The sequence below is a fragment of the Bombina bombina genome, chromosome 2, assembly GCF_027579735.1.
Source record: "Bombina bombina isolate aBomBom1 chromosome 2, aBomBom1.pri, whole genome shotgun sequence".
Taxonomy (NCBI): domain Eukaryota; kingdom Metazoa; phylum Chordata; class Amphibia; order Anura; family Bombinatoridae; genus Bombina; species Bombina bombina.
This window is the reverse complement of record NC_069500.1, coordinates 351,685,624-351,703,889: the sequence shown is the minus strand read 5'-3', so window position 1 is coordinate 351,703,889 and position 18,266 is coordinate 351,685,624. Positions and strand designations below refer to the sequence as shown.

Below are 18,266 nucleotides of genomic sequence, written 5' to 3'. Positions count from 1 at the left end.
GCAGCATAGCTGTAAAAAGCTGACTAGAAAATATCTCCTGAACATCTCTATGTAAAAAAGAAATATATTTTACCTCAAAAGTTCCTCAGTAGCCACCTCCCATTGTAAAGGATTTCTAAGCAGCATATTAGTGTGTCTGTCCTAGGACAGCTGGAAGGATGAGCCTTGTGAACTCTCATATTATTTCACCAATCAGGTAAAGGAAGCTTACTATGAAATCTCATGAGAGTTAAGTCAAATCTCATGAGATCACAGTAAGAGTTCATGACCTCAGCACTGCTGATGCTGATTGGCTGCTGTTCATTTCTTCATTTTTTTTTTTATTTTTACCTGCAGCTGGGAGCAGGTGAAGTATAACTTTTTACACAGAACTTACTCTGCTGAGCTGAGGAGATTGTGAGGTAAAATATCTTCCTTTTTTACATAGAGCTGCTCAGGTGATATTTTCCTGTCAACTTTTTACAGTTATACTGCATCAGTTTCAAGTGATTTAGCATATGAGTATTATGTCCCTTTAAGAGATGTATATGTATGTATCTCAATGTTAAAGCACTTTGCCTGCCCTTTTGAGACATAATTTCTTTGAGCCTTTATAACTTTGTGTAATGTTTTAAAATAATTTTTATTAGACAGTGTTATTATGAGTGTAACTGTATTTTGTAATGTATTTTTGATGTGTTTTGTGATATTTGTTTCATAACTTTTAACAGACTACTCGTTATCTGGCCCAATTGGTCTAAAATACAAAAATTTGTCATGCGTACCCTGAATTACTGGATTTGATTTTATCTCTGGTTAAATTTAAAAATATACTTGTGTGTATTTATTTATTACCATAATGCACTCTACACAAACACTGTATACATAGACAGAATTTTTAGAGCCTGAAACTGTATAGCGCAGATTTATGTATGAAAAAGGCTACTATAAAATGGTAACATTTAACCCTGTTTAATGCATTCTCCTGATCAATGAAAACAAAGTGAGTGACCAGATAGAAATCAATACACATAGTTACATTCACATAATGCATTCATTGCAGATACAATGGTAGTCTGGGTCTATGTAAATATAACTAAGAATATTTTTAGTGCACTCTAGCAGGGATGTGATAACTTGATGAGAAGACATCCATTACTTTGCCTAAGAAATTTAAATTATGCAGGCATTAGACAGGTTGACCCTTTCACAGAGAAGCTTTTAAAATACCAGATAATATGCGTAGATCCACAAACATAGTTCCTGAACAGACCAGCTGTAAAATGAAGGAGTTATACAGCTGTATGATTTATAGCAAAGAAGAAGCTATGTTAACATACAGATGAGACTGCAGTGAAAATTCCATAGAATATATATTTGTGCATGTGTGTGACTGTGTATGTGTGTATATGTGTGTATGTGTATATATATATTTATTTTACACATATATATATATATATATATATATATATATATTCATGTAGGGACAGCGTTGAGCATATGGGATTGTGTTTTCAAGTGAGTAGGGTGTTTTTTTTTCCCCATTTTTTTGCTTCATTGACTTTTATGGTGGAAAAGGTTATCGCGCGCGCGATATCCTAAATTCGGCTTTTTACGCGTGCAAGTGATAACTTTTTACTCTCTGAACTTCCATAATGAAACTATATAGCTGTTGCAAGAATTCCAATTTGACAGCTTATAAAATACATATCTGTTCCAGAATGTTGGTCCATTTTAGTAATCATCTATTGCAATTTAGAACCTGTGCAGGTTATGTCGTGATAGGTATAGGATACTAGGCATGTGTCATCATCCGCTATAGTTTAAGTTTGATTGATCACGTTTTCATTTATAGTATAAATATTTTAAAAATGCTATGGAATTTCAAAATCTTTTTCAAGCCAACTTTTAAATTCTCACCCAAACACATACAGGGAGTGCAGAATTATTAGGCAAGTTGTATTTTTGAGGATTAATTTTATTATTGAACAACAACCATGTTCTCAATGAACCCAAAAAACTCATTAATATCAAAGCTGAATATTTTTGGAAGTAGTTTTTAGTTTGTTTTTAGTTATAGCTATTTTAGGGGGATATCTGTGTGTGCAGGTGACTATTACTGTGCATAATTATTAGGCAACTTAACAAAAAACAAATATATACCCATTTCAATTATTTATTTTTACCAGTGAAACCAATATAACATCTCAACATTCACAAATATACATTTCTGACATTCAAAAACAAAACAAAAACAAATCAGTGACCAATATAGCCACCTTTCTTTGCAAGGACACTCAAAAGCCTGCCATCCATGGATTCTGTCAGTGTTTTGATCTGTTCACCATCAACATTGCGTGCAGCAGCAACCACAGCCTCCCAGACACTGTTCAGAAAGGTGTACTGTTTTCCCTCCTTGTAAATCTCACATTTGATGATGGACCACAGGTTCTCAATGGGGTTCAGATCAGGTGAACAAGGAGGCCATGTCATTAGATTTTCTTCTTTTATACCCTTTCTTGCCAGCCACGCTGTGGAGTACTTGGACGCGTGTGATGGAGCATTGTCCTGCATGAAAATCATGTTTTTCTTGAAGGATGCAGACTTCTTCCTGTACCACTGCTTGAAGAAGGTGTCTTCCAGAAACTGGCAGTAGGACTGGGAGTTGAGCTTGACTCCATCCTCAACCCGAAAAGGCCCCACAAGCTCATCTTTGATGATACCAGCCCAAACCAGTACTCCACCTCCACCTTGCTGGCGTCTGAGTCGGACTGGAGCTCTCTGCCCTTTACCAATCCAGCCACGGGCCCATCCATCTGGCCCATCAAGACTCACTCTCATTTCATCAGTCCATAAAACCTTAGAAAAATCTTGAGATATTTCTTGGCCCAGTCTTGACGTTTCAGCTTGTGTGTCTTGTTCAGTGGTGGTCGTCTTTCAGCCTTTCTTACCTTGGCCATGTCTCTGAGTATTGCACACCTTGTGCTTTTGGGCACTCCAGTGATGTTGCAGCTCTGAAATATGGCCAAACTGGTGGCAAGTGGCATCTTGGCAGCTGCACGCTTGACTTTTCTTAGTTCATGGGCAGTTATTTTGCGCCTTGGTTTTTCCACACACTTCTTGCGACCCTGTTGACTATTTTGAATGAAACGCTTGATTGTTCGATGATCACGCTTCAGAAGCTTTGCAATTTTAAGAGTGCTGCATCCCTCTGCAAGATATCTCACTATTTTTGACTTTTCTGAGCCTGTCAAGTCCTTCTTTTGACCCATTTTGCCAAAGGAAAGGAAGTTGCCTAATAATTATGCACACCTGATATAGGGTGTTGATGTCATTAGACCACACCCCTTCTCATTACAGAGATGCACATCACCTAATATGCTTAATTGGTAGTAGGCTTTCGAGCCTATACAGCTTGGAGTAAGACAACATGCATAAAAAGGATGATGTGGTCAAAATACTCATTTGCCTAATAATTCTGCACACAGTGTAAAAGCTAGGAAAATCTGGTTTTATTTTCTCAAACATTCATATGTATGAAAGAGCAGCAGTAATTAGAAACTATGCTTGTGCGTGAAAAAGGCTAAGTAAAAGCTGTTTAAAGAGAAAATAACAGGAAGTAGAGGGTTGTATACCACTAGCTGACTGAGACCACTCCCATAGAACAAAAATTAGTTTATTCAGTAAATTAATGACCATTAAAAAACAAAACATGATATATATTATATTAGAAAAGTTAGTTTTTTTTAGCATTATATCTAATTAATGGAAGCAGATCATTTCATTTTTAGACCCTGTGGGAACAGTATATATCATCCTGAGGTCAAATGGACACCACATTAATTAGCAACTATAATAAGACTACACCTCCTTATCCAGGATTTATTAATTTAGAAAAAAATCTTAGCATTCTGCCGGTTGGCCATGCTTGAGGTGTCACTTGCAATTGATCCTTCACCTTTATTTTTAGTCACTCATTTACAAAAGCAATACATATGCGTATCATTTACCATTCTTTTCCTGTCAGTGGTTAGATAAGAATGTTTGGCAATTAAAGGTTTTGCACTATGTAAGTAAGGCCTTGTTCTAAGGACTTGTGGGATGTTGTAAATATCTTTGCTATCCCATGTCATGCCTAATGCATGGTTGGAATATTTCATTTGCCACTGTGCACTAGACATAGCACACTGTTCCTCTATTATGCCTCTGCTTATTCACATAGGTGTTTTTTTCTAAGTTATCTTTATGTATCCTAAGATCTAGCAAATCATTTATTTGTGTAGTCATCATCAAGAAATGGTGGAGAAGGTTTGTAAAAATAAATGTTTGTAAAACATAATTGTATAAGACTACTTTGTAAAGAGGGGTGATATGAACAAAGCTTGTAATTTCTTGAAGAAATCAATCAATTTTAAAAAAAGAATGAATTCCTTGAACAATAAGCAAAATTGGGTTAAATATATGGGTAAGCCATCCAGCAGAATGAGAGTGTGGCTAGGACTATTTATATTTTTAATTCGAATAATGAAAACTTAGATACGTGGTTACTAAAAAACAAATACAGTTTGCAGTTTTAGAACTGGAACATTGAACAACTTGATGGCGTACACATCTGTGCTGTCAAGTGAAGACCAACCTTCATATGAAGTACATTTTAAAATTGGTGCTTTCTCAAAACAGTTCAGATCAGTAGACTTCAAAAATAGCTCTAAAATAAAGTAACGTTTAGGAAAATACTTGGCTTGACTATGTAAGAGTGAGAGAATGTAAGATAAAGATGATAGATTTTATTTTAGGCATTCTGCCCAGCACACTTTAAATAGACCATACAGCAAATTTAGAGGGTATGAGACTTGAAACTCTTATTATGCAAAGGGACTGTAGTGCTATAATTAAAAAGGCAATACATTTCAGCATGTGCATTTTTCTAGTATGTACATTTTACTGAAAAACATTTATCGTTTTATAGTGTGCTCTTAGACCATAAAATAACCACATATTTTTGTTTATCCCAAGAAGCTTTTGGTTTCCATAGATTGTTAAAAAAAAAACAAAAAAACAATGCTTCTTAACGTACAAATATAACAGATGTTTCTTTAAGAAAAGAAAAAAAAGTGGTGACTTCAAATACCATTGTCTGGCTTTGTTTGTCTGGAGAAGTATTTATGTTCTGTTTTTGGTCTTCACATTTTAATCCAGAGGGAATTGCAGTTATAACTGTAACCAGCTTCTGTCACACTGTACTTCATTGCAGTTATTTTCTCATTAGATTACCAGAAAATGTATCATTTGTAATAGTAACCTGACATTTCATTGTTCTGTGTTGCAGTTTAAACGTTATGTAAGCAAACTTCGAGGGAAGAGTTCAGTGTATAAGAAGAAGCGACAAGAGCTGGCTGAACTCAGTGCTGAATACGGCGTCCTTCAAAGAACAGAGGAAATCTTAAAGCAGCGCCATGATAGCATGCAGCAGCATTTGGTATTGCCATTTTTTTTACCAGTTATTAGTGGCTTTATTTTTTACCAGTATGAAACTGCTCTATCCAGACAGATACCTGCTTTCCTGCTTTTGGCCTCTAAATGTGTGAGTGGCCAAGCAATTTCCATTAATAAACTGATATATATATATATATATATATATATATATATATATATATATATATATATATATATGTATATATATATATATATATGTATATATATGTGTGTGTGCATGTGCTCCATTTTTCACTAAATTAACTCTATTAGAGGTATCCCATCTAAATACAGGTTAACCCCTCCCATGACCAACAGGATTGATAATCCCTTGAGGATCAAAGCTCTGCTAACTATTAAAAATAATACTTTTAGAAAGGTTATCACCGGTTTGTGTTATATTTATGTAGTGTATTTCACAGGGAGTGTCTGGAAAATCCACCTGTGCAAAAACATAAATGTGAATTAATGCCTTGAACTTTGCTATGTTTTTTGGGATTATATCCTAACAAAAAAACTATTTTCTGTTTTTATAAATTTGATGGTGCTGTCACATTTGTATTTTCTGCTAAACTTTATAAGAACTAAACATTTCAAACTATTTTGAATCACTTTTTCAAAAGCACTATTATGTTGTTCTCTATTCAGAACTGTTTAATACAATCACAAAAGTTAGGTGAATCATTACATATTTTTATTGAATTAGTGGAGTAACATTCAAAAACTACTAAAGGTTACTGATTGGAAACTGATTTTGTTTTCTTTAAAAGGGGCAGTCTATTTGAGGATTGCAATTGTTTAAAAAGATAGATAATCCCTTTATTACCCTTTCCACAATTTTACATAACCAACACTTAATATACTTTTTACCTCGGTGGTTACCTTGTAGACTGGCCCCTTAGCTCATTTCTTTTGACAGACTTGCATTTTAGCCAATCAGTGCAGACTCATAAATAACTCCCCGGGAGTGAGCACAACGTTTATCTGTATGACACACATAAACTAGCATTGTCTAACTGTGAAAAACTATCTTAATGCACTGAGAAAAGAGACGGCCTTTAGCAGCTTAGTAAATTGGTATATGAGCCTACCTAGGTTTAGCTTTCAACAAAGAATACCAAGAGAACAAATTTGATGATAAAAGTAAATTGTAAACCCCACCTGAATCATGAACGTTTAATTTTGAATTTTGACTAGACTTTCCCTTTTTTAATATTTGACACAATTTTCATGTTTGTATTCTGTTTTACTTGATCCAAACCCCTTCTTTATTTTCTAAGCAAAAGGGAGATTATTTTGACGTTTTTACCTTTTTTATTTTACCTTTACCTTTTTTGAGAATATTCAGAAACCTATAACACCCCTCCTCTTCTTGCTTTTATACATTTTTTTTGTTTCTCAGGGGTGGTTGTTACCTATAGCTTTCAATGCTTTGGTGCTTTATTCAGTTGCCCTCAACCCAAACACATATTTTATATTCTACACTTCTGGGACAGCATGTTCATTATTTAAAGGGCCATTATACTGAATGAATGGCTTGCTCTTATTCTTTAGAACATGTAATTTTAATACTAGACACCCTGTATTGCTGTGTATCTTACTACCACAAAGGGTTTAAACATGTTAAAAGTACTGCAGAGTCCAGACTCCAGAGCAGCACATTAACTATGTGTTTAACCCATTTGTGGCGGTTAAACACACAGCATTACATGGTTGCTAGTCTTAAAATTACATATTCCAGTTAGAACATGTATATATCTTGACTCGCCCTAGTGCAATCCTCATCAAAATATGCTTAGCCCCTAAGGGGGGATGGACAGAACCCAACTTCTAATCCTTTATCTCCAGTCTTAGTCCTTTTAATTTTGTACTTGTATAGAACTGAGAGTATTTCTTTCGTGTAATTGGCAAGAGTCCATGAGCTAGTGATGTATGAGATATACATTCCTACCAGGAGGGGCAAAGATTCCCAAACCTCAAAATGCCTATAAATGCACCTCCCACCACACCCACAATTCAGTTTTACAAACTTTGCCTACTATGGAGGTGGTGAAGTTTGTGCTTGATTTTTCTTCTATAATAAGCACTTTTCAGCATGTTGAAGCCCATTTCCTCACAGAGTACAGTGTTTGTCAGAGGGATGTGAAGAGAGTGTTGCCTATTGATTTTATGGTTTCTCTCACAGGAAATCTTTTCAAGGTTTCTCTGTTATTGGTCGTAGGAATTCATCTCCTACCTCCCTTTTCAGATCGTCGATATACTCTTATATACCATTACCTCTGCTGATAGTTTTTAGTACTGGTTTGGCTCTCTGCTATATGTGGATGGGTGTCTTTCGGTAAATATGTATAATTATTTAAGACATTCTCAGCTATGGTTTGGCGCTTTATTTATTAATATAAAGTTTTAAATATATGTATGTTACTTATATTTGTCATGAGTCAGGTCTATGTATATTTCCCTTTGCAGACTATCAGTTTCAGTACAGGAATCATGTTTTAGGAAGTTTATTTTCTTACCTGGGGTATAGTCTCTTTTTCAAATTGAATTGTTTTTCTTTAAATTTCATGGGCAAAATTAGGCTTGCGAGGTCGCAAAATGCTGTAATTTATTGCGTCATTCTTGGCGCGATAATTTTTTGCCGCAAATGTGCGTCTATGATGACGCGGGTTAATCATTTTCTGCATTTTAGGACATTGATAAATCTACTTATCTTTTAAAGATTGAGTATATTCGTTCTTTGTTGAAATAAGTATTGATTACTTTGGATATTTAGGAGTCTTGTCCTCTTGATAACAAAACCAGTAAAAGTTTAAATTCTGTTTATAAACCTCCTGTGAGGTTTTCACTGTTCCTGAGGTTTTCACTGTTCCTGATGCTATTTCTGATGTGATTGCTAAGGAATGGAATAAGCCTGGTGCTTCTTTTATTCCTTCTAGGTTTAAAAGGTTGTACCCTTTGCCAGTGGCTAAATTAGAGTTTTGGGAAAAAAGTCCATAAGGTTGATGGGGCTATTTCTACTCTTGCCAAACGTACTACTATTCCTATGGAAGATAGTACTTATTTTAAGGATCCTTTAGATAGGAAAATAGAATTTTATCTAAGGAAAGCTTATTTATATTGTGGCTATATTCTCAGGCCTGCCATTTCTATAAGATTTATTATCGGGTTTGGAAAGCCTATATTTCACAGTGTTTTTCTTATAAATTCTCTTGGCATTCTTTTAGAATTCCTAGAATTTTACAGTTTATTCATGATGGTTTTGATAACGGTTTGTCTGTAAGTACTTTGAAGGGACAAATCTCTGCTCTTTCTGTTTTACTTTATAGAAAGATTGCTAAACTTCCTGATATTTACTGTTTTGTTCAGGCTTTGGTTCGTATCAAGCATGTTATTAAATCAATCTCTCCTCGGAGTCTTAATTTGGGTTTGAAGTCTTTGCAGGCTCCTCCTTTTGAGCCTATGCATTCTTTGGATATTAAACTACTTTCTTACAGGGAGTGCAGAATTATTAGGCAAGTTGTATTTTTGAGGATTAATTTTATTATTGAACAACAACCATGTTCTTAATGAACCCAAAAAAACTCATTAATATCAAAGCTGAATAGTTTTGGAAGTAGTTTTTAGTTTGTTTTTAGTTATAGCTATTTTAGGGGGATATCTGTGTGTGCAGGTGACTATTACTGTGCATAATTATTAGGCAACTTAACAAAAAACAAATATATACCCATTTCAATTATTTATTTTTACCAGTGAAACCAATATAACATCTCAACATTCACAAATATAAATTTCTGACATTCAAAAACAAAACAAAAACAAATCAGTGACCAATATAGCCACCTTTCTTTGCAAGGACACTCAAAAGCCTGCCATCCATGGATTCTGTCAGTGTTTTGATCTGTTCACCATCAACATTGCGTGCAGCAGCAACCACAGCCTCCCAGACACTGTTCAGAGAGGTGTACTGTTTACCCTCCTTGTAAATCTCACATTTGATGATGGACCACAGGTTCTCAATGGGGTTCAGATCAGGTGAACAAGGAGGCCATGTCATTAGATTTTCTTCTTTTATACCCTTTCTTGCCAGCCACGCTGTGGAGTACTTGGACGCGTGTGATGGAGCATTGTCCTGCATGAAAATCATGTTTTTCTTGAAGGATGCAGACTTCTTCCTGTACCACTGCTTGAAGAAGGTGTCTTCCAGAAACTGGCAGTAGGACTGGGAGTTGAGCTTGACTCCATCCTCAACCTGAAAAGGCCCCACAAGCTCATCTTTGATGATACCAGCCCAAACCAGTACTCCACCTCCACCTTGCTGGTGTCTGAGTCGGACTGGAGCTCTCTGCCCTTTACCAATCCAGCCACGGGCCCATCCATCTGGCCCATCAAGACTCACTCTCATTTCATCAGTCCATAAAACCTTAGAAAAATCAGTCTTGAGATATTTCTTGGCCCAGTCTTGACGTTTCAGCTTGTGTGTCTTGTTCAGTGGTGGTCGTCTTTCAGCCTTTCTTACCTTGGCCATGTCTCTGAGTATTGCACACCTTGTGCTTTTGGGCACTCCAGTGATGTTGCAGCTCTGAAATATGGCTAAACTGGTGGCAAGTGGCATCTTGGCAGCTGCACGCTTGACTTTTCTCAGTTCATGAGCAGTTATTTTGCGCCTTGGTTTTTCCACATGCTTCTTGCGACCCTGTTGACTATTTTGAATGAAACGCTTGATTGTTCGATGATCACGCTTCAGAAGCTTTGCAATTTTAAGAGTGCTGCATCCCTCTGCAAGATATCTCACTATTTTTGACTTTTTTGAGCCTGTCAAGTCCTTCTTTTGACCCATTTTGCCAAAGGAAAGGAAGTTGCCTAATAATTATGCACACCTGATATAGGGTGTTGATGTCATTAGACCACACCCCTTCTCATTACAGAGATGCACATCACCTAATATGCTTAATTGGTAGTAGGCTTTCAAGCCTATACAGCTTGGAGTAAGACAACATGCATAAAGAGGATGATATGGTCAAAATACTCATTTGCCTAATAATTCTGCACTCCCTGTAGAAAATGTTGTTCCTTTTGGTTATCTCTTCTGCTAGAATAGTTTCTGAAGTGTCTGATCCCCCTTGCAAGTCTCCTTTTCTGATTTTCCATCAGGATAGAGCTGTTTTGCGGACTTCGTTTTCATTTCTTCCTAATGTTGTGATTTCTAACAACATTAGTAGGGAAATTGTTGTTCCTTCTTTGTGTCCTAATCCTAAAAATGCTCTTGAAAGATCTTTACATTCTTTAGATGTTGTTAGAGCTTTGAACTACTATATCAAAGCTACTAAGGATTTCAGAAAGACTTCTAGTCTATTTGTTGTTTTTTCTGGTTCCAGGAAAGGTCAGAAAGCCTCTGCCATTTCTTTGGCATCTTGGTTAAAGCTTTTGATTCACAAGGCTAATTTAGAGGCGGGACAGTCTCCGCCTCAGAGAATTACAGCTCATTCTACTAGATCAGTCGCCACTTCTTAGGCTTTTAAGAATGAAGCTTCAGTTGATCAGATTTGCAAAGCAGCAACTTGGTCTTCTTTACATACATTTACTAAATGTTACCATTTTGATGTATTTGCTTCTTCACAAGTAGTCTTTGGTAGAAAGGTTCTTCATGCAGCTGTCTGTTTGATTCTTCTGCTTATGATTTAAGTTTTTAAGAAATACTTATATTTTTTGTTCGGATTTAATTTTCTCAGCGGAAATAGCCGTTTTTATTTTATCCCTCCCTCTCTAGTTACTCTTCTGTGGACTTCCACATCTTGGGTATTTCTATCCCATACGTCACTAGCTCATGGACTCTTGCCAATTACATGAAAGAAAACATAATTTATGTAAGAACTTTTCTTATGGTGGTTATGATTTTTTGTATAAAAGCATAATTATGTTCCAGTTCCTCTTTTTGTATGCTTTTTTACTCCTTATTTTATCACCTCACTACTTGGCTATTCGTTAAACTGAGTTGTGGGTGTGGTGGGAGGTGTATTTATAGGCATTTTGAGGTTTGGGAAACTTTGCCCCTCCTGGTAGGAATGTATATCTCATACGTCACTAGCTCATGGACTCTTGCCAATATGAAAGAAATGAATTTATCACGGAAAGTTCTTACATAAATTATATTTTCTCCTGGCAATCTGCTTTTGTGCATTAGAAGGTAGGTGGCCCCTTTTTCTTCTGTTAAGTGTGATCAGTCCACGGGTCATCATTACTTCCGGGATATTACTCCTCCCCAACAGGAAGTGCAAGAGGATTCACCCAGCAGAGCTGCATATAGCTCCTCCCCTCTACGTCACTCCCGTCATTCTCTTGCACCCAACGACTAGATAGGATGTGTGAGAGGACTATGGTGATTATACTTAGTTTTATATCTTCAATCAAAAGTTTGTTATTTTAAAATAGCACCGGAGTGTGTTATTACCTCTCTGGCAGAGTTTGAAGAAGAATCTACCAGAGTTTTGCTATGATTTTAGCCGGAGTAGTTAAGATCATATTGCTGTTCTCGGCCATCTGAGGAGTGAGGTAAACTTCAGATCAGGGGACAGCGGGCAGATGAATCTGCATAGAGGTATGTAGCAGTTTTTATTTTCTGACAATGGAATTGATGAGAAAATCCTGCCATACCGATATAATGTCATGTATGTATACTTTACACTTCAGTATTCTGGGGAATGGTACTTCACTAGAATTACACTGTAAGAAATACATAAAGCTGTTTAATAACTAGAGATTATGTTTAACGTTTTTGCTGGAATGTAAAATCGTTTTCATTTGCTGAGGTACTGTGTGAATAAATGTTTGGGCACTATTTTTCCACTTGGCAGTTGCTTAATCTGTTTTTCTGACAGTTTCTGTTCTCCCTCACTGCTGTGTGTGAGGGGGAGGGGCCGTTTTTTTGGCGCTTTTTCTATGCATCAAATATTTCAGTCAGCAACTCATTGTATTCCCTGCATGATCCGGTTCATCTCTACAGAGCTCAGGGGTCTTCAAACTTATTTTGAGGGAGGTAATTTCTCTCAGCAGAGCTGTGAGAATTATAGTTTGACTGAGATAAAAAACGTTTATTCTGTAATTTGTTTCCTGCTTTCAGAATTTGTTATCTTTGCTAATGGGATTAAACCTTTGCTAAAGTTGTGTTGTTTACAAGGATTGAGGCTATAACTGTTTCAATTTATTAATTTTCAACTGTCATAGATCTTCTGTGCTTCTTAAAGGCACAGTACATTTTAATATTATTCTAATTGAATTGTATTTCCAAGTTGCAAGTTTATTTGCTAGTGTGTTAAACATGTCTGATTCAGAGGATGATACCTGTGTCATTTGTTGCAATGCCAAAGTGGAGCCCAATAGAAATTTATGTACTAACTGTATTGATGCTACTTTAAATAAAAGTCAATCTGTACAAATTGAACAAATTTCACCAAACAACGAGGGGAGAGTTATGCCGACTAACTCGCCTCACGTGTCAGTACCTACATCTCCCGCTCAGAGGGAGGTGCGTGATATTGTAGCGCCGAGTACATCTGGGCGGCCATTACAAATCACATTACAGGATATGGCTACTGTTATGACTGAGGTTTTGGCTAAATTACCAGAACTAAGAGGTAAGCGTGATCACTCTGGGGTGAGAACAGAGTGCGCTGATAATATTAGGGCCATGTCAGACACTGCGTCACAGGTGGCAGAACATGAGGACGGAGAACTTCATTCTGTGGGTGACGGTTCTGATCCAAACAGACTGGATTCAGATATTTCAAATTTTAAATTTAAACTGGAAAACCTCCGTGTATTACTAGGGGAGGTGTTAGCGGCTCTGAATGATTGTAACACAGTTGCAATACCAGAGAAAATGTGTAGGTTGGATAAATATTTTGCGGTACCGACGAGTACTGAGGTTTTTCCTATACCTAAGAGACTTACTGAAATTGTTACTAAGGAGTGGGATAGACCCGGTGTGCCGTTCTCACCCCCTCCGATATTTAGAAAAATGTTTCCAATAGACGCCACCACAAGGGACTTATGGCAAACGGTCCCTAAGGTGGAGGGAGCAGTTTCTACCTTAGCTAAGCGTACCACTATCCCGGTGGAGGATAGCTGTGCTTTTTCAGATCCAATGGATAAAAAGTTAGAGGGTTACCTTAAGAAAATGTTTGTTCAACAAGGTTTTATATTGCAACCCCTTGCATGCATTGCGCCGATCACGGCTGCAGCAGCATTCTGGATTGAGTCTCTGGAAGAGAACATTGGTTCAGCTACTCTGGACGACATTACGGACAGGCTTAGAGTCCTTAAACTAGCTAATTCATTCATTTCGGAGGCCGTAGTACATCTTACTAAACTTACGGCGAAGAATTCAGGATTCGCCATTCAGGCACGCAGGGCGCTGTGGCTAAAATCCTGGTCAGCTGATGTTACTTCTAAGTCTAAATTGCTTAATATACCTTTCAAAGGGCAGACCTTATTCGGGCCCGGGTTGAAAGAGATTATCGCTGACATTACAGGAGGTAAAGGCCATGCCCTGCCTCAGGACAAAGCCAAAGCCAAGACTAGACAGTCTAATTTTCGTTCCTTTCGTAATTTCAAAGCAGGAGCAGCATCAACTTCCTCTGCACCAAAACAGGAAGGAGCTGTTGCTCGCTACAGACAAGGCTGGAAACCTAACCAGTTCTGGAACAAGGGCAAGCAGACTAGGAAACCTGCTGCTGCCCCTAAAACAGCATGAATTGAGGGCCCCCGATCCGGGATCGGATCTAGTGGGGGGCAGACTTTCTCTCTTCGCCCAGGCTTGGGCAAGAGATGTTCAGGATCCCTGGGCGCTAGAGATAATATCTCAGGGATACCTTCTGGACTTCAAATACTCTCCTCCAAGAGAGAGATTTCATCTGTCAAGATTGTCAACAATCCAGACAAAGAAAGAGGCGTTTCTACGCTGCGTACAAGAGCTCTTGTTAATGGGAGTAATCCATCCAGTTCCACGATCGGAACAGGGACAGGGGTTTTACTCAAATCTGTTTGTGGTTCCCAAAAAAGAGGGAACTTTCAGACCAATCCTGGACTTAAAGATCCTAAACAAATTCCTAAGAGTTCCATCGTTCAAGATGGAGACTATTCGGACAATTTTACCTATGATCCAAGAGGGTCAATACATGACCACTGTAGATTTAAAAGATGCTTACCTTCACATACCGATTCACAAAGATCATTATCGGTACCTAAGGTTTGCCTTCCTAGACAGGCATTACCAGTTTGTGGCTCTTCCATTCGGATTGGCTACAGCTCCAAGAATCTTCACAAAGGTTCTGGGTGCTCTTCTGGCGGTACTAAGACCGCGGGGAATCTCGGTAGCTCCATACCTAGACGACATTCTGATACAAGCTTCAAGCTTTCAAACTGCCAAGTCTCATACAGAGTTAGTGCTGGCATTTCTAAGGTCACATGGATGGAAGGTGAACGAAAAGAAAAGTTCACTCGTTCCACTCACAAGAGTTCCCTTCCTGGGGACTCTTATAGATTCTGTAGAAATGAAGATTTACCTGACAGAGGACAGGCTAACAAGACTTCAAAGTGCTTGCCGCACCCTTCATTCCATTCAACACCCGTCAGTGGCTCAATGCATGGAGGTAATCGGCTTAATGGTAGCGGCAATGGACATAGTACCCTTTGCACGCTTACACCTCAGACCACTGCAACTGTGCATGCTAAGTCAGTGGAATGGGGATTACTCAGACTTATCCCCTTCTCTGAATCTGGATCAAGAGACCAGAAATTCTCTTCTATGGTGGCTTTCTCGGCCACATCTGTCCAGGGGGATGCCATTCAGCAGACCAGACTGGACAATTGTAACAACAGACGCCAGCCTTCTAGGTTGGGGTGCCGTCTGGAATTCTCTGAAGGCTCAGGGACAATGGAGTCAGGAGGAGAGTCTCCTGCCAATAAACATTCTGGAATTGAGAGCAGTTCTCAATGCCCTCCTGGCTTGGCCCCAGTTGACAACTCGGGGGTTCATCAGGTTTCAGTCGGACAACATCACGACTGTAGCTTACATCAACCATCAGGGAGGGACAAGAAGCTCCCTAGCTATGATGGAAGTATCAAAGATAATTTGCTGGGCAGAGTCTCACTCTTGCCACCTGTCAGCAATCCACATCCCGGGAGTGGAGAACTGGGAGGCGGATTTCTTAAGTCGTCAGACTTTTCATCCAGGGGAGTGGGAACTTCATCCGGAGGTCTTTGCCCAAATACTTCGACGTTGGGGCAAACCAGAGATAGATCTCATGGCGTCTCGACAGAACGCCAAGCTTCCTCGTTACGGGTCCAGATCCAGGGATCCAGGAGCAGTCCTGATAGATGCTCTGACAGCACCTTGGGACTTCAGGATGGCTTACGTGTTTCCACCCTTCCCGTTGCTTCCTCGATTGATTGCCAGAATCAAACAAGAGAGAGCATCAGTGATTCTAATAGCACCTGCGTGGCCACGCAGGACTTGGTATGCAGACCTGGTGGACATGTCATCCTGTCCACCTTGGTCTCTACCTCTGAAACAGGACCTTCTGATACAGGGTCCCTTCAAACATCAAAATCTAACTTCTCTGAAGCTGACTGCTTGGAAAATGAACGCTTGATTTTATCAAGACGTGGATTTTCTGAGTCAGTTATTGATACCTTAATACAGGCTAGGAAACCTGTTACCAGAAAGATTTACCATAAGATATGGCGTAAATACCTATATTGGTGTGAATCCAAAGGTTACTCTTGGAGTAAGGTTAGGATTCCTAGGATATTGTCTTTTCTACAAGAAGGTTTAGAAAAGGGTTTATCTGCTAGTTCATTAAAGGGACAGATCTCAGCTCTGTCCATTCTGTTACACAAACGTCTGTCAGAAGTTCCTGACGTCCAGGCTTTTTGTCAGGCTTTGGCCAGAATTAAGCCTGTGTTTAAAACTGTTGCTCCACCATGGAGTTTAAACCTTGTTCTTAATGTTTTACAGGGCGTTCCGTTTGAACCCCTTCATTCCATTGATATAAAGTTGTTATCTTGGAAAGTTCTATTTTTAATGGCTATTTCCTCGGCTCGAAGAGTCTCTGAATTATCAGCCTTACATTGTGATTCTCCTTATTTGATTTTTCATTCGGATAAGGTAGTCCTGCGTACTAAACCTGGGTTCTTACCTAAGGTAGTTACTAACAGGAATATCAATCAAGAGATTGTTGTTCCTTCTTTATGCCCAAATCCTTCTTCAAAGAAGGAACGTCTACTGCACAACCTGGATGTAGTCCGTGCTTAAAAATTTTTACTTACAGGCAACTAAGGAATTTCGACAAACGTCTTCTCTGTTTGTCATTTACTCTGGGCAGAGGAGAGGTCAAAAAGCTTCCGCTACCTCTCTTTCTTTTTGGCTTCGTAGCATAATTCGTTTAGCTTATGAGACTGCTGGACAGCAGCCTCCTGAAAGAATTACAGCTCATTCTACTAGAGCTGTGGCTTCTACTTGGGCCTTCAAGAATGAGGCCTCTGTTGAACAGATTTGCAAGGCTGCAACTTGGTCTTCGCTTCATACTTTTTCCAAATTTTACAAATTTGACACTTTTGCTTCTTCGGAGGCTATTTTTGGGAGAAAGGTTCTTCAGGCAGTGGTTCCTTCTGTATAAAGAGCCTGCCTATCCCTCCCGTCATCCGTGTACTTTTGCTTTGGTATTGGTATCCCAGAAGTAATGATGACCCGTGGACTGATCACACTTAACAGAAGAAAACATAATTTATGCTTACCTGATAAATTCCTTTCTTCTGTAGTGTGATCAGTCCACGGCCCGCCCTGTTTTTAAGGCAGGTAAATATTTTTTAATTTATACTACAGTCACCACTTCACCCTTGGCTTTTCCTTTCTCGTTGGTCCTTGGTCGAATGACTGGGAGTGACGTAGAGGGGAGGAGCTATATGCAGCTCTGCTGGGTGAATCCTCTTGCACTTCCTGTTGGGGAGGAGTAATATCCCGGAAGTAATGATGACCCGTGGACTGATCACACTACAGAAGAAAGGAATTTATCAGGTAAGCATAAATTATGTTTTTTCAAGACATGGTTTGTCACGCTTTAGCCTTTGATATACACTAAGTAGATCATTGTATAGACTATCTGTAAAACTATCCACAGAAAAACTAGTGATTTTCACAGGACCAGGGGCTCAGGGTAAAGATATGCAAATGAGCGACAATGCCTCACCTTTATTTGCTTCAAGTATCACATTTAAACATGGATTCTGCCTTGTTAGTGCAATTTTAATCATACCATGAATGGAAGGGTAGAGCAAGAGAATCACATTTTTTTTAGATTTTTGGTTGCTTCTTAATAGAAATCGCTGGAAGTTTTAGTTTTCTGTGGGGGGATATAGAGATGGGCTGTAGAATGATCTATTGAGTGACAATTAACTCATGGTAGAGGAGTTTTTTTTTTTTTTTTTAAGCCCAAAAAATTATGAATTTGCAAGAACTGTTCTAATTCTAGCTTTATTTTCTTTCTCTCTTTGTTCACTCTGTTCTTGTTTTGCAATGGCCATGCAAAAAATCCATTAGCTTGCAAATTCATAGTATTGGCGCCTTTCTTTACTAAGCCTTATACGTATATGCTTTCAGAATATTAATATTCTAGGATACATCAGTTATCTGACAGGAGGTTGATCCTGCTGGCACATCCATTCCTTAAGAGTACATGTCCTGCATATTATACTGTCTGTTAAATATAACCTCTCCTTTTACCTCAAGTAAATCTAACTGGATTGAGGCAAAA

The 18,266-nt window shown here is 38.4% G+C and overlaps 1 protein-coding gene across 1 annotated transcript in view; it reads left to right on the top strand.

Moving 5' to 3' along the window:
• The window catches only part of IFT81 (intraflagellar transport 81), a 302,650-nt gene that overhangs the window by 98,575 nt on the left and 185,809 nt on the right, over positions 1-18,266 (top strand). The window contains exon 6 of the mRNA XM_053701734.1: positions 5,309-5,458. Within this exon, the coding sequence (XP_053557709.1) occupies positions 5,309-5,458 (150 nt within the window). The remainder of the gene's footprint in view (positions 1-5,308; positions 5,459-18,266) is intronic.